At 42.1% G+C, this 17,879-nt stretch overlaps 1 protein-coding gene across 2 annotated transcripts in view; it reads right to left on the bottom strand.

Annotated features, from left to right (window-relative positions):
* ABHD6 (abhydrolase domain containing 6, acylglycerol lipase) overlaps positions 1 to 17,879 on the bottom strand; it is a 53,212-nt gene that overhangs the window by 14,223 nt on the left and 21,110 nt on the right. For both annotated transcript variants that reach the window (XM_043587762.1, XM_043587763.1), the window contains exons 4-6: positions 6,201 to 6,357; positions 3,655 to 3,768; positions 2,084 to 2,216 (exon numbers count right to left, since the gene is read on the bottom strand). In XM_043587762.1, the coding sequence (XP_043443697.1) occupies positions 2,084 to 2,216; positions 3,655 to 3,768; positions 6,201 to 6,357 (404 nt within the window). The remainder of the gene's footprint in view (positions 1 to 2,083; positions 2,217 to 3,654; positions 3,769 to 6,200; positions 6,358 to 17,879) is intronic.

Below are 17,879 nucleotides of genomic sequence, written 5' to 3'. Positions count from 1 at the left end.
GGTAAGAGTCACATAAAAGAAGTAGTGGATGTTAAAGGATTTCCAAAGAAGCCACAGTTTGGGCTCTAGAGTCAGACATCCTAGGATCTCTTCTTATCCTGGCTCCAGCATTAACATAATTTCTTTGTGCCTCAGTGTTCCCACCTATAATACTATCTTGATCTGGATAGTAAATGCACATGTAAAAAGTCATTGAGATGTACACTTAAAATTTGGGTGATTTATGGGGCGCCTGGGTGGCGCAGTCGGTTGGGCGCCCGACTTCAGCCAGGTCACGATCTCGCGGTCTGTGAGTTCGAGCCCCGCGTCGGGCTCTGGGCTGATGGCTCAGAGCCTGGAGCCTGTTTCTGATTCTGTGTCTTCCTCTCTCTCTGCCCCTCCCCCGTTCATGCTCTGTCTCTCTCTGTCCCAAAAATGAATAAACGTTGAAAAAAAAATTAAAAAAAAAAAAAATTTGGGTGATTTACTATGTGTAAATCATACTCCAAGAAAGTACCAGAGAGATGGGGGGAGGGAGCAGAAGGAAAAAGAAAGAAAAATTAAGATTTTTTTTCTCTAACACATTACAAATCCAAGTTTGAAGACATATAAGAAAAATGAATTTTAAAAATCCAACTTCAGGGGCGCCTGGCTGACTCAGTTGGTAGAGCATGTGACCCTTGATCTTGCAGTTGTAAGCTCAAGCCCCATGTTGGGTGTAGAAATTACTTAAAAAAATAAAGTCTTTTTTTAACTAAAATCTTTAAAAAAATCCAACTTTAGAATGTAATTTCTGGGGACATATTACAGCTCAAGTTGACATATGCATATATACATTGATTGAAAAACAAAAAATAAGGCTTATTATTTTTTTTATTTTAGAGAGAGCACACATGCGTGCCCATGAGCAGGGGAAGGGCAGAGTGACAGAGGGAATCTCAAGCAGGCTCCATGCTCAGCACAGAGCCTGACACAGGGCTTGATCCCATGACCCTAAGATCATGACCTGAGCCAAAATCAAGAGTCAGATACTCAACTGACTGAGCCATCCAGGCACCCCTGTTTGTTGATTTTTTAAAAAAATATCTTGTTATGTATCAAGATTTCTAAGTTTTCATCAAAAAAGGAGAAGCATGAGAACAGCACTTTCACCTCATAAGGATATGACAAGAATTAAATCCATATAAGGAACTTAGCTCTTAAGAGCTCAATAAATGTTGGATATTAATATTATTGTTATATTTCAAAGTACTGTATTTAAGTGCTGCAAAGTACTATACACATTTTAATTAACCACCTTGAATTCTTTGTGGAAAAAGGCTGGCTCTACATTTTAAACATTAGCATGTACGACCCAGCAATTTATCCAAGGGATACAGGTATGCTATTTCGAAGGGACACATGCACCCCCATGTTTATAGCAGCACTATCAACAATAGCCAAAGTATGGAAAGAGCCCAAAGGACCATCGATGGATGAATGGATAAAGAAGATGTGGTATATATATGCAATGGAGTATTACTCGGCAATCAAAAAGAATGAAATCTTGCCATTTGCAACTACGTGGATGGAACTGGAGGATATTATGCTAATGAAATTAGTCAGAGAAAGACAAAAATCGTATGACTTCACTCATATGAGGACTTTAAGAGACAAAACAGATGAACATAAGGGAAGGGAAACAAAAATAATATAAAAACGGAGGGGGACAAAATTGAAGAGACTCATAAATATGGAGAACAAACGGAGGGTTAAGGGGAGGGGTTGTGGGAGGGGGCATGGGATAAATGGGTAAGGGGCATTAAGGAATCTACTCCTGAAATCATTGTTGCACTATATGCTAACTAATTTGGATGTAAATTTAAAAAAATAAAAAATAAACAAGTTAATAAAAAAAAAACCTAAAAAAAAAGCATGGTTACGATTATGGTTATACAACTACTGTTTGGTTACTTATCTTTAAAGCACTGTATATCTCTAAAGTAGACGTTGAAAAAAATGATTCTAAAAGACAGCCATAGCAGACACTGCCATCTGCTCCCTAGAGATTCAGACCCTGCTGTGCTCAAGTCACACATGGGGTTATTTTAGCCTTGTAACTCACCAGCAGGGCATACAAGACTTAGACTGCAGACATCTGAAGGGTAGTAAGCAGCATATACCCCAGCCACGTGGCCACCCATGGAGGTACCTATCAGGTGGAAGGGTTTTTTGTTCAGCTTGAGGCATTCTACAAACTAGGAAGAGAAAAGAGAAGGAGGCTTGGTTATATAGCTGTAGTCAACAACAATAGGGATTACATAGCAGAAAACCACTGTACCTCCTGTGAGGACAGCTGACAAGGTCTATTAGTGAAAGGGGGTCTGAAATCTACTGGATCCATTATTCAGACAAGCCTTATGGCATATAATACTCTTTACCTGACACAGGTGATTGAAGGGTCATTTATAAGCATAAAACCAACAAGAATTCTCCTAATTCATGAGCCAGCAAACTTTTTTATAAAAGTCCCAAGAGAAAATATTATTTGCTTTGTGGGTCATATGTTCTCTGTTGCAGCTACTCAACTCTACTGTTGTAGCACAAAAGCAGCCAGAGATAATACGTAAATGAATGAGCAGGGCTGTATTCCAAGAAAACTTAGCTTACAAAAATAGGTGGCAGGCCAACCACAGTTTGAAGACTCTTGCCCTAATTTAAAGCCCTTTCCATCCATCTAACCATCCATTCATATGAAAACCAACCTGTCTATTCAACCATCCTACCATTCAACCAACCATCCACACATCTCAAAAATATTTATTGGATATCTATTATGTACGAGGAACTATGGTCAGCTCCTGAGGATACATCAAAGACCCCAAAAGATAAGGTTCCTGACCTCATCAGAATACACAATCTAAAGGGGGGTGGGGTGGGTACAGACATTAAATAAACATCCTCGGGGTACCTGGGGGGCTCAGTCAGTTAGCGCCAACTTCAGTTCAGGTCATGATCTCACAGTTTGTGATTTGAGCCCCGCAGTGGGCTCTGTGCTGACAGCTTGGAGACTGGAGCCTGCTTCATATTCTGTGTCTCCCTCTCTCTCTGCCCTGCCCCTGTTCACACTCACTTTCTCTCTCAAAAATAAATAAACATTAAAAAAAAAATCCTCATCTGGGGAAAATATGTACTGTTAATCTGAAACTTACAGACTATTAAATTCTGAACTGGTTCATGAGACTCATGATTTTGAAAGCTCAGCCAGAGGGAGGCTGAAGCTAGATGCTAAAATAGAACAAAATGCAAAGAGCACCCTCCCCATCCTCCACAACTAGGCAGAGGGGCTATCATGATATTGTGTCATGTAGGTGGTAAGCAAAAAAACAGACTCTAGGGAAATGATCTTGAGAATTATAAACTCCTTTTTCAAGAGCTAAAAAAAATGTCCATACCATATTTCTTGAGAAACAACTAAAACAGGCTTAAAGGAGAACAATATGCAATAGGTCCTGGCCCTCCACAGCTGACCAATGATACCATTTGGGTGCCATTTTGTTTGTAAATATTTGCAGACAGAATGGATTAGAGACTGGTTACAAGTCAGCATGGAACTCTCTTACCTGCTCTCCAGGCTTGGGCATGTGAGGTGGGGAAGGCCCAGTCTGAGCAATTTTGGTAGAGCTTCCGGCTTACCTGGTGTATCCTCTTTACTTGACCATCTATGGACAGGTCATCCAGGGAGGACCGGGTGGTGCCCTCATGTCCCGGCATGTCCACGCAGACCAAGTGCAGGTTCTTTGGAAGGAACTGAGGACACATGGGTGCAGAGAATCAGTATGTGGTGTGCAGGACATGTCTGCCCACTCTTCTAGGGAGGTTGCCCCCACTTACCAAGTGACCTGACAGCCATCCCTGAGGATGGTGGGCCTACGCCACCCAGTGTCTTACCCCAGTAACATCTGATACAAGTACTGCCAGTAACCTCATAGGGAGCAGAGGCCCCAAAAGATCAATATACAGGTGGGAGGGGACTCAGGAGATGTCTGGAAAAGGGGGACAAAGGTTAAGGTAGTAAACTGGAATTTCTTGTTTTCTTTTTTTTTTTTTAATTTTTTTAAACGTTTATTTATTTTTGAGGCAGAGAGAGACAGAGCATGAATGGTGGGGGGGATCAGAGAGAGAGGGAGACACAGAATCCGAAACAGGCTCCAGGCTCTGAGCTGCCAGCACAGAACCCGACACGGGGCTCGAACTCACATGACCGCGAGATCATGACCTGAGCTGAAGTCAGACGCTAAACCGACTGAGCCACCCAGGTGACCCTCTCATTGTTTCTCGATGCCAATCGGCATCTACTATCTCCTTCTCCTTTCCCTCACCCCTTTCACACTTACTCAGTTATGCAGCCACTGACTTGGAACTAAAAAATAAGCCTCTGTTCTCCCAGAACACAGCCAACTGGAGCAGCCCCAGAGCCAACAAAAGCAAAGCTTTCTCTAAGAACCATGACTGTCTGATCACCCTACCTCTGGTTTCAACTTTTTTTGTTTTTTGCATTAATGTCTAAATCCTGGGATGATTATTATCCTAAAATACCTTCCACTTATATTTGTGCCACTTTGAACCAGGAAACTGAGAAACATCAGTTACCAATAAACAAATATCCAGTTACATAAAAAACATCTGAGGGGCATCTGGGTGGCTCAGTCGGTTAAGCACCTGACTCTTGATTTCAGGTCAGGTCATGATCTCACGGTTCAAGGGTTTGAGCCCCACATGGAGCTCTGCACTGACAGTGCAAAGCCTGCTTGGGATTCTCCCTCTCCCCCTCTCTCTCTGCCCTTCTCTCTCTTGTGTGCTTATTCCTCATTCTCTCAAAAATAAATAAATAAATAAATAAATAAACAAACAAACAAACTCAAAAATAAACAAACATCTGAGTTGGGGCAGGAAGCGAGAGGTTCATTAAGGCATGGGGATGCCTGTCCTTCCAGTGGAATCTGGGGATGAGAACACAAGGAACTACAGGATGTGTGAGCCCTTTCCCCCTCATGTAGATCATACTTGGAATCATTCAGGTATAGTTCTGCTTGAGGTGGGAGTCTCTCCCAGCCTCCACCTGCACCACCTGGTCCCTCTGACCAATAATGCAAGTTGCCACACCCAAGGAAACCAGGACAGAAGGTGAGCAATGGGGAAAACCAATCTCAGGAAAGCTGCTAGATAAAGATGGTTTCTCTAAATGACTCAGGAAAATTAAAAAAGAAAACAAAAACGAAAGTAGAAGGAAGGGAGGAAAGGCAAGGGAGAAAGAGAAGAAGAACAAAAGGGAGAATGAGGGGAAGGGGGAGGAGATACTTGGAGTATAAAAGAATAAATTATTTTGAGGCACCTGGGTGGCTAAGTCGGTTAGGCATCCGACTTCGGCTCAGGTCATGATCTCGCAGTTGGTGAATTTGAGCCCCACGTCTGGCTCTATGCTGACAGTTCAGAGCCTGGAGCCTGCTTTGGATTTTGTGTCTCCCTCTCTCTCTGCCCCACCCCCACTTGCACTCTGTCTCTCTCTCTCAAAAATAAATAAACATTGAAAAAGAATAAATGATTTTGTTAACCTGATCTTGATAATCATGACAAATTCTGAGAGGAAGGGGAGTGTCAGAAACCTTAAGAAATATTCATGAGATGAAAGTATTTCTAGGGTACAGATTTTACAAATAACATTCAACTCAGTAAATTTTTTCTGAGAAAAGGATCTGAATAATACAGTTGACCCTCAAACAACACAGGTTTGAACTGTGCAGATCCATTTATACATGGATTTTTTTCGATACAGTATAGTAAATATATTTTTTCTTCCTTATCATTTTCTTAATAACATTTTTTCTCTAGCTTACTTTATTGTAAGAATACAGTATATAATATATATAACATACAAAATATGTATTAATCAACCATCTATGTTATTGGTAAAGGCTTCTGGTCAACAGTAGGTTATTTGTAGTTAAGTTTTGGGGGAGCAAAAAAGTTATACATGAATTCTTGACTGCATGGTAGGTGGGCTCCCTTAACCCCCATGTTGCTCAAGGGTTACATGGATACTGAATTAGTTTTAAGATGATTTGAGCCACGGTTCTGGGTTCCCTTTGCTTTCCATCATTGCTGATGACATCACATGCAAGTGGACACCCTTTTCTTTATTGAGTGACCCCCTCTTGAGAGACAAGAATCTAGAACTGCACCTTGACCACACTGAGCCACATATCCTTATGTGCAGAGAATCCATGGAGCATGAGGATGGAAGGTTTGTGCCCCGGCCTGCCCCGGAAAGAATAACAGAACTGATAATCTTCATGGTAAACATAGCAGACCTGCATGCCCAACGTTCTCCGCCAGTACCTGGGGAGGAAACATAAAGGTGAAACAAAACCAGCAAGCTCCAGAGAAGTGGTTTTGGAAGGGGCACATGCCCTCTTCCCCATATGTCCCTGGGGTCCCCCACCCTCAGGGAACACTGAGTGAAACCATTCCAGGAAGCACCTTAAATGAATATTCTTGTATGTAATTTTCTAATAACCTCTAACTAGGAGGAGAAAAAAGAGTAAGAGAGTGTTTTCTGAAGAGGCATGATATATAATAACCTCTTGTTGATATATATATCTTTTTGGCACTTTAAATGGCGGTATGACGAAGGAGTAGGTGGTGAGATCTTTCTAGGTGTCTGATTGGCCTTTCTTTGCCTTGCTTGCTTGAGCTACAGCTGAATTCCAAGTAGCTGGTGGCAAGGTTGGGAAGAACTCCAGTAAGGTCAAGACAAAGGCAAGTTCCTCTCGTAGAGAGCTGGCTTGCAGTTCCTGGTGGGTCATACTCATGGACACCTGAAATCTAGGACAAACAGCCATGGACGTGTGGGCACAGCTGCACCATGTACAATGCAGCCATCCTGGAGTAAGTACGTCACTGCAGAGGGGCTCTGACTGGCAGGAAATGATCAAAAGACTTGAAGGTAAAGCATATTACCACTCATCACTTGCAACTTGCTATTTGTGGAGATGAAGAATTAGACTCGCTCCTTAAGGCTACAATTGCTGGTGGTGGGGTCACATCCACAAATCTCTGATTGGGAAGAAAAGGCAACAGAATACTTGTCCAAGGATGCCTGGATTCCTTATGATCTCAGGACTAAACACTCTTGACAGCTGTCCAGTGTTGGTGAGTCCAGTGGACTCTGTCTCTGTGAAAAACACAATTCTGTTCTTTTGTAATTCTATATGAGCAAGTAGGAAGTTTAATTAGCTTTCCAACCAACCAAACTTCTGCTTTTGAGTCTTAACCTTATTTAAGTGTTACTGTGGCTTCAGAGAAGCTATTGATTCTAAAGTATTTTGATAGAGTTGACTGGATTTTATTTATTTAAAAAATTTTTTAATGTTTATTTTTGAGAGAGAGAGACAGAGCACAAGCGGAGAAGGGGCAGAGAGAGAGGGAGACACAGAATCCAAAGTAGGCTCCAGGCTCTGTGCTGTCAGCACAGAGCCCGACGCGGGGCTCAAATTCATGAACCGCCAAGATCATGACCTGAGCCGAAGTTAGATGCTTAACTGACTGAGCCACCCAGGCATCCCTAGAGTTGACTGGATTTTAATTGTGATGTAGAAGTCATAGTAACAAACATTTTGTTTTATACAGACATTATTTCCACTCTGGTGGATAAGCTCAATAAGGGTCATATCCCTCTACCCCAAACATACATACATACACATGTATTAAAATATGTATATTTAAAAATATATATTAACATATATATTATATATATATAAGTTGGTTTCTTCCCCCTAGAGATTTTGAGAGTGAGAACGTGACTGTTAAGAACCATCTGCATCGGTCCTCTGGTTTTATTCCTCACAGCATATGGCAGTTGGTTGGAAGCTCAGGTTCTGTTGGTTATGTAAGACTTGGCAGTGCTGGAGTTTGGCCCGAATTTGATTTCAATATGGAATTACCATCAAACAAATGTAACTCTCTGCATGAAGAATCTCGCCGAGATGAAAGATAATTAATTCAATCAGAGATTCACTTTGTGGTATATTTTGCACCAGAGAGGTAGCCAAGTCTTGCAGAAAGCAAACAGCCTAAGCTGAACGGTGGTAACTAACCCTTGGTATAAAATAAAGGATGAAGGGGATGAGGATATACATGCATATTTACTTGCATCTACATACACAAAGCAAGAGAGCATACACAAGACACTATCAAGATGAGTATCTGGAGTGGAGGTGGGATTATAGTGAGAAGTAGGTGGAAAGAGAACAGGGCCAGGAGGGAGACTTTCATTACTTTCTTTTTTCAATGAATGCATTGCCTATTCAAAACATTAAAAATAACATTGGCTAGCTTAAAAGCTCTTATGACAGAGCAAGCATATGTCAAAATTCTAAACCCTGGCACCATAAGATGAGTTAGTTGGTTCGTTCGTTCGTTCATTCATTCATTCATTCATATCACAGCTCATTCATTTATTAATTAAGTGATCTTTTTAAAAACTTAAATATAGTGTTTTATTAGTTTCACGTGAACAATATAGTGCTTGGACAGTTCGATCCGTTACTCAATGCCTGCCATCTGTCACCACACAACACCACATAACATTATACTGCTTTTATAGTATTCTTGACTATATTCCCTGTGTTGTACTTCTCATCTCTATATTTATTTTGTAACCAGAATGTTGCACATCTTAATCCCCTTCACCTATTTTACCCATCCCCCCCCCCCACTTCCCCTTGGGCAGATACCAGTTTGTTTTCTGTATTTATGATTGTTTCTGTTTTACATTTGTTCGTTTGTTTTGTTTTTTAGATTGCTCACATAAGTGAAATCACATGGTATTTCTCTTTCTCTGTCTGACTTACTTCACCTAGCATACTACCTTCTAGGTCCATCTACGTTGTGACAAATGGCAAAATCTCATTCTTTTTGATGGCTGAGCGATTGATACTCCGTTGCGCGCGCGCACGCACACACCCACACCCACACACACACACACACACACACACACACACACACATATACTTCCAGGGTCCAAACCCTTCATCCTACAAGTCTCAGACTTACTAGATTACAAGAACCTCCAAAGAAAAGGACTTAAATATTTCTCTTTTTTTTTATTGTGGCAAAATATACATAACAGAAGATTCACCATTTTAACCATACAATTCAATGGCATGAAGTACATTCACAATGTTGCACATCAACCAACACCATCGTCCATTCTAGAACTTTTTCATCATCCCAAATAGAAATGCTATAACCATTAAATAATTACTCCCCATTCCCCTTCTCCCCTCAGCCCCTGATAACCTCTATTCTGCTTTCTGTCTCTATGAATTTGCCTATTTTAGGTACCTCATATAAGCAGAATCATACAAAATTTGTTCTTTTGTGTCTGGCATATTTCGCTGAGCATAGTGATTTCAAGGTCCATCCATGTTATAGCATGTGTCAAAATTTCCTTCCTTTTTAAAACTGAGTAATGTCTCTTTTATATAGGCACCGTATTTTGTTTATCCCTCATCTGTTGATGAATATTTGGGCAGTTTCATTTTTTGGGCTATCGTGAGTAATGCTGCTATGAACGTCAGTATACAAATATCTGTTTGAGTCCCTGCTTTCAATTCTTTGGAGTATATACCCAGAAGTAGAATTGCTGGATCATATGGTAACTCTATGTTTAACTTTTTGAGGAGCCACTAAATTTGTCACAGCAGCTGTACTATTTTACATTTGTACCAGCAATGCACAAGGATTTCTCTATATCCTCACCAACACATGTTATTTTCCGTTTTTTTTTTTTTTTTTTTCTGAAATAATAGTCACCCTGACAGGTGTGCAGTATCTCATTGTGGTTTTGATTTGCTTTTCCCAAATGACTAGGATGTTACATATAGATTTCTTTTTACTGAGATATAATTGACATACCATTAAACTCACCCTTTTAAAAGGTACAATTGTTTTTTTGTGTTTATTTATTTATTTATTTATTTATTTATTTTTAATTTTTTTTTTTTCAACGTTTATTTATTTTTGGGACAGAGAGAGACAGAGCATGAACGGGGGAGGGGCAGAGAGAGAGGGAGACACAGAATCAGAAACAGGCTCCAGGCTCCGAGCCATCAGCCCAGAGCCCGACGCGGGGCTCGAACTCACGGACCGCGAGATCGTGACCTGGCTGAAGTCGGACGCTCAACCGACTGCGCCACCCAGGCGCCCCTTTTTGTTTTTTTTTAAAGCATATTCACAAAGTAGTGCAACCATCACCACTCTCTAATTCTGGAACATTTTCACCAAAAAGAAACCAGATTGAACGGTACACTTTAAAATGGGTAGAAAGATGGGGCGCCTGGGTGACTCAGTTAAGTGTCCAACTTCGGTGCAGATCATTATCTCACGGTTCATGTGTTTAAGCATGCATCGGGCCCTGCGCTGACAGCTCAGAGCCTGGAGCCTGCTTTGGATTCTGTGTCTCCCTCTCTCTCTGCCCCTCCCCCACTCATGCTCTGTCTTTCTCTGTCTCAGAAATAAACATTAAAAAAAATTAAAATAGGTAGAATGCTAAATTTTATGTTATGTATATTTTACCACAATTAAAAAAAGAAAGAAAGGGGCACCTCGGTGGTTCAGTCAGTTGAGCATCTGACTCTTGATTTCAGCTCAGGTCATGATCTCATGGTTCATGAGCTTGAGCCTCACGTGGGGTTCTGTGCTGATGGTGCCGAGCCTGCTTGGAATTCTCTCTCACTCTCTGCCCCTTTCCCGCTCTCTCTCTCTCTCTCTCTCTCTCTCTCAAAATAAACTTTATAAAAAGAAAGAAAGAAAGAAAGAAAGAAAGAAAGAAAGAAAGAAAGAAAGAAATCCATACCAATCAACATTCACTCTCCATTGCCCGCTCCCTACAGCTCATAGCAACTACTAGTTTCTTTCTGGTCTCTTTATGTTTACTCTATGGATCTGCTTATTCTGGACATCTCATATCAATGGGGTCATTCAATCTGTGACTTTCTGTGTTTGGCTTATTTCACTTTAGCATAATGTTTTCAAGTTCTTCTGTTATGGAATGTATTCGTACTCCATTCCTTTTTAAGGCTAAATAATATCCCATCACCTGGATATGCACATTTGTTTATCCAGTCATCAGCTCACGAACATGTGAATTATTTCTACTTTTTAGCCATTAGGAATAATACCACTATGAACATTCACATACAACTTTTTCTGTGGACATATGTTTTCAGTTCTCATGGGTGTTCTCAGTTCACCAGAGAGTAGAATTGCTGGATCATATGGTAGGGTTTTTTATTATTTTCCATTTTTGTTATTCATTTTGAGACAGAGAGAGAGAGAGAGCACAGGAGTAGGGGAGGGCAGAGAGAGAGGATCCTGAGCTGACAGTGTGGAGCCCGACGCAAGGCTCAAATCCATGAACTGTGAGATCATGACCTGAGTTGAAATCAAGATTCAGACACTTAACTGACTGAGCCACCCAGGCACCCCATATGGTAGCTTTTTAAAAAAATGCATTTGAGGAACTTCCAGACTGTTTTCCGAAGTGGTTGCACAATTTTACATTCCCACTGGCAGTACATATATATATATATATGTACACACACACACACACATATACACACTTCTGTTGTATGAAGTGTGAAGTGTATGAAATTAGTATGAACTAATTTACACTTTCATCAACAATATGCCAGGTTCTTGTTGCTTCACATCTGCACTGGGTTGAATAGTATTCTCCCCAAATTCATGTCTATCTGGAACCTATGGATATGACCTTATTTGGAAACAGGGTCTTTCCAGAAATAATCAAGTTGAGTTAAGGTCATACTGGATTAGGGTTGGGCCCAAGTCCAAGATGACTGGTGCCCTTATAAAAAGAAGGAAATTTGGACACAGAAACACACAGAGGGAAGAACACCATGTGAAATACAGAGGCAGACAGTGGAGTGACCCATCTACACATGAAGAACACATCTACAAGTTAGAGAATGCCCAGGATTTCTTACAGTCACCAGCAGCTAGGGATGAGCCACTGAACAGATTCTCCCTCAGAGCCTCCAGAAAGAACCAATGTTGCCAAGACCTTGATTTAGTATTTCTAACCTCCAGAACTGTGAGAGAACAAATTCCTGTTGTTTTACGTCACCCGGTTTGTGGTCATTTGTCACAGCAGCTCTGGGAAGCTAATACAACATTCTGGCCAATACTTGGAATTATAGTCAGCTTGCTTCACTTCAGCCGTCCTGGTGGCTGTGAAATGGCATCTCATTTTGGTTTTAATTTATTAAATTCCCCTTATGGCCAGTGAAGTTGAGCACCATTACATATGTTTACTGGCCATTTTAATACCCCTATTGTGAGGTTTTTCTATGTTTTCTTTTTTAAAAAATATTTATTCATTTATTTTGAGAGAGAGAGCACATGAGTGGGGAGGAACAGAGAAAGGGGGAGAGAGAATCCCAAACAGGTTCTGTACCGTCAGTGCAAAGCCTGACGTGGGGTTGATACCATGAACCATGAGATCATGACCTGAGTCAAAGTCAACAGGTGAACGTGTAACCAACTGAGCCACCCAGGCACCCCATGGTTTTTCTATGTTTTCTTATAAAAGCTTGTTTCATTTAGATCTATAATCCACCTGGATTTGATTTTTGTGCATGGCACAAGGTTGCAGATGAGGCCGTATTCTTTTTTATTGCTACATTACAAATTACCAAGTTGAGCAGCTTAAAAAAACTCATTTATTAGCTCACAGTTCTATGGGTCAGGAGTGAGCTTACCAGAGTTCTCTCCTGAAGGTATCACAAAGCTGAAATCAAGGCATCAGCTGGCTCTGATCTAGAAGCTCTGGGAAAGAATCAGCTTCTAAGCTTATTTGGGTTATTAGCAGAATTCAGTTCCTCGTGGTTTAGGACTGAGATCCCTGCTGCCTTGCTGGCTGCCAGCCAGGGGCTGTCTGCTCTCAGAGTCCACTGGCATTCCTTCTCCTGGGGCCCTCTCCGACTTCAAACTAGCCATAGCACTGAATCTTTCTCATGCTTTGAACCCCTTCACTTTTTAATGTTTATTTTTGAGAGAGAGAGAGAGAGAGACAGAGACAGAGACAGAGACAGAGCGTGAGTGGGGGAGGGGCAGAGAGAGAGGGAGACAGAATCTGAAGCAGGGTCCAGGCTCTGAATTGCTAGCACAGAGCCCAACAGAGGGCTCAAACTTGTGAAGTGCAAGATCGTGACCGGAGCCAAAGTCGGATGCTCAACTGAATGAGCCACCCAGGCACCCCTGAACCCCTTCACTTTTAAAGGCTGATATGATTCAATCAGGCCTCCTTGGATAATCTCCTTATCTTTAGGTCAATTGTATACAACAGAACTATGGAAATGATTTGCCATCATATTCACAGGTTCTGGGGATTAGAGAGGTAGATCTTTGTGGGGCTGTTGTAATTTTGCCTACCAAAGAGGTCAAGATTAACTTTTTTTCCAGATGGATATCTAGTTGACACAGCCCCCTTTCCCCACTGCAAAGCAGTGCTACCGTTATCATAATTCAAGAGACTGTATCTATGTGCATCTGTCACTGCGCTCTCCTGTCCCACTGGGTTTTTTTGTCCTTCTTCTTCCTCCTCTTCTTCTTCTTCTTTTTTTTTTTTTTAGAGAGAGACAGAGAGAGAGAGAGATCTTAAGCAGGGGAGGGGGGGCCAAGGGAGAGAGACGGTGACAATTTCAAGCAGGCTCCACACTGAGCATGGAGCCCAGTGCAGGGCTCGATTCCATGACCCTGGGATCATGACCTGAGATGAAATCAAGGTGTTCAACCAACTGAGCCACCCAGATGCCCCTTTCCTTCTTTATGCCTTTTTTTTTTTTAAACATTTATTTATTTTTGAGACAGAGACAGACAGAGCATGAACAGGGGAGGGTCAGAGAGAGGGGGAGACACAGAATCTGAAACAGGCTCCAGGCTCTGAGCTGTCAGCACAGAGCCCGACGCGGGGCTCGAACTCACGGACTGCAAGATCATGACCTGAGCTGAAGTCGGCCGTTTAACCGACTGAGCCACCCAGATGCCCCTCTTTATGCCTTTTTTACAAAGCCTGGACTTACTGTTGCTTTATAATTAGGTTTGACAGCTGGTCATGTAAATCATCTAGCATTGTTCTTCTTCAAGACTGTCTTGCTTGGGGCACCTCTGGGCTCAGTTGGTTAAGCATCTAACTCTTGGTTGTGGCTCAGGTCATGATCTCACGGTTCCTGAGATCAAGCCTGGTGTCGGACTCTGCGCTGAGAGTGCAAAGCCTGCTCGGGATTCTCTCTCTCCCTTCTCTCTCTCTCTGCCCCTCCCCACTCTCTCTGTCTCTCTCAAAATAAATAAATAAACTTTAAAAAATGTTTAGTTATTTTTGAGAGAGGAGGGAGCAGAGAGGGGGGGGACAGAAGATCCGAAGTGGGCTCTGTACGGACAGCAGGCAGCCCAATGCGGGGCTCAAACTCATGAACCGTGAGATCATGACCCGAACTGAAGTCGGACGCTCAACTAACTGAGCCACCCAGGCACACTGTTAAAAAAATTTTTTTAAAGAGGACAAAGACTCTTGCTCAACTGGCTCTTTACTTTTCTTTATACATTTAAGAAGCAGTTTATTAAATTACATTTAAAAAAAAAAACCCTGCTGGGATTTTAAATGGGTGTACATTGAATCTATACATCATTTCAGGGAAATCTGACATCCCTATGATAGAAAGTCTTTCAACTCACAAATACTGTCTACATCTCCATTACTTTAGGTCTTTCAGAATCTCTCTAGTACTTTGTATTTTTCTGTCCAGAGGCCTTCTACATTGTTCTTTAGATTTATTCTTAAGATAAATTCGGTATTCTGTATTTGTTGATACAATGGTGATTAGTATCATTACAATTTTTTTCATTTTCTATGTTTTTGTTGCTGCCATATAAGAATATAACTGATTTTTGTTTACTTACCTTATATTTAGCAATCTTGCCAAATATTTATTAATTCCAACAACTTATCTATAGATTCTTTTGTACTTTCTGTGAACACAATCATGTCATCTGCAAAAAATGTTAGTTTTCTTTTTCAATTCTTGTCCGTTTTTTTCTCTTATATTTATAATTCCTTATCTTCCTTTCACAACTGAGTTTCTTTGGGAAGTAAAAATCTTTAAAGATCTCTCCCTCCTTCATCCTGTGAACAGTCTTAATATTTGGCCTGATGAAAATAAGAGCTGTCTCTGATGTCACCCACAGTGGCCCCAGCCCCTCTAATTGTGGTCCTCTGCTGACTCAAAGCAAAGCATCTGATGCCTCCTACAGGGGCGACCATGGTCCACATCACTATGCAGACAGGCTCGTCATGCTCCAGGGACACTGAGTCATAGAGCTGTTCTGAAGACCAGCCATGGTCTACGGGGGATGCCTGTTCCTGTTCCCTAAGGGGCTCAGAAGACCCCAGGGAGAAGTCCAGGAGACAGCCTGCTGTGATGGTTACACCACACCCTCATGGGCATCTGGCAGGGCAGCTTGGGGTGTTTGGGACGCCCAGCTACCTCTACTGCCTGCTGTTCCTGTTCACATAGTGACCCTGACAATTAACCTGGCTGACCTAGCTCTGCAGAGTGAATCCATCCGTGGTCATTATGGGCAGCTGAGCAGCTAAAGGCATTTGGGGAAATAACTGTGGTTAAGGAACATAAGTGACTCACGGTAAAGCTGTTCATCCTATGACACCCACTGTGTAAATGTCACCTGCAATGAGGTGAGTTGAAGGAAACAGGCTGTGCATTTCGGTGGGGCGGGAGGAGCAACTCACAGGATTTCCGACAGCTCTCCGCAATGGCATCATGGGTTCTAGTACCATAATCACAACCCCCATGTTCCAACATGACCTGGCATGAACCAAAAGGTTTTCTAGGATTTTCATTCTCTCCAACCAGCCGGGTTTCTTCTTGGCCTGTGTGCCTGAGTACATAAAATAAAGGGCAGCACTGTGTTTGTCCTCTGGCTACAGCTCTAAGCCGAGTGACAGGCATGAGCAGGCTTTAAGATCACATGCCTCTGCACTGTCATTTATTTTTTTTTTTTTTTTTTCAACATTTTTTTTTTTTTATTTATTTTTGGGACAGAGAGAGACAGAGCATGAACGGGGGAGGGGCAGAGAGAGAGGGAGACACAGAATCGGAAACAGGTTCCAGGCTCCGAGCCATCAGCCCAGAGCCTGACGCGGGGCTGGAACTCACGGACAGCGAGATCGTGACCTGGCTGAAGTCGGACGCTTAACCGACTGCGCCACCCAGGCGCCCCTGCACTGTCATTTAATAAGAGACTGAATGTTCTGCTCTGTGGGGCCTCTCAGTGCTTTACTGGTATTATTTGTTAATAAAAATGAATTATTTGCTATATGGCATTATTCGCAATAGCCAAAAAGTGGGAATACACAAATATCCATTTAAATAGATAATATGTGTATAACCATACAATGGATAATTATCCAGCCATAATAATGAATGAAGTACTGATACATGCTACAACATGGATGAAACTTGAAAACATGCTAAGTGAAAGAAATGAGACATTAAGGGCCACAAGCTGTATGATTGCATGTATATGAAATGGCCAAAACAGGCAAATCCAAAGGGACAGAAAACAGTTACAGTTGCCAGGGAATGAAGGGACGGGGAAACTCTGAGTGACTGTGAACAGTTATGGGGATTCCGTTTGGGAAGATGAAAATGCTATGGAATTATTTGGTGGTAACAGGTACACAACCCTGTGAATAGATATATGTTTTTTTAAGTTTTTATTTTTTTTTAGTAATCTCTATACCCAACGTGGGACTCAAACTTGCGACCCCAAGATTAAGCGTCGCAAGCTGTTCTGACTGAGCCATCCAGGCACCACAACGCTGCGAATATATTAAAACTATTGAATTACATACACTTTAAAATGGTGATTTTTATATTATGTGAATTATAACTCAATAAAAAAGTGAATTATTTGCTATGAGGTCAAATGTCAAAATTATTCTGACCGTCTTGACCCTGAAAAGCCCTCTCCTTGAAGGAGTTTGGAGGTTGAGGGACTATGCGGCATGGAGGGGGATTTCTGCACGTGGTGGGTGGAATTAGCCTTTATATAATCACACCTCTGTATGTAGCCATATCCATGGTTACAGGCCACATCACTGAACTGCATTCTCTGCCTTGATTTAAGAAAGATGGCATTTGTGTGTGGAGGTCCATGGTGCCTCTGCAGGGCCACAAGGGGTACACGACCCTGGCCTCTCCTTGTCAGGGGTCACACGGGAGCCTTAGCCCCAAAGGAACCCTGCTGTCAATGCTGCAGGGCAATGGCACTTAAGTGGCCAGAATCTCAGCTCCGTCATTGCAGAGGTACGTCCCGGGTGACCCTCTGAAAGGGTCACCACCACTGCACCCTCCTCCAAGAAGGAGATGGAGAGCACGGGATGAAAAGCTCCCTTCTGTTCAATTAGCTTCTTTTCAAGGATCAGAGCCTGGCTGGCAGGCGGAAAATTCCACACGCTAATGAAACAAAAGGGAGCCGGAAAGGAGAGCAGATAAAGGGCACAAGCTCAACTCCCTGCATTCTTTTCTCCGTGCCTGGAAGGCAATTCTAACCACCAGGGTCCTGGTTAAATCTCCTTGTGCTTCACTTTTCCCGGCGGCACAAAGAGGAACCAGGTCTATTTCAGTACTGCCTTCACCAGGGGACACAACCACTGGGCACGAGGGGTGATTTTATTTGGTAAATGGACCATGGCATGAAAAAACACTGAAGCCCATCATGAGAAAGCAAACCTCCCTTCACTGTTAATCTTCTGATTC

This window comes from Prionailurus bengalensis, chromosome A2 (assembly GCF_016509475.1).
Source record: "Prionailurus bengalensis isolate Pbe53 chromosome A2, Fcat_Pben_1.1_paternal_pri, whole genome shotgun sequence".
Classification (NCBI taxonomy): Eukaryota; Metazoa; Chordata; class Mammalia; order Carnivora; family Felidae; genus Prionailurus; species Prionailurus bengalensis.
Note: the sequence above shows the minus strand (reverse complement) of the source record. Positions and strands in the feature narration are given on the sequence as shown.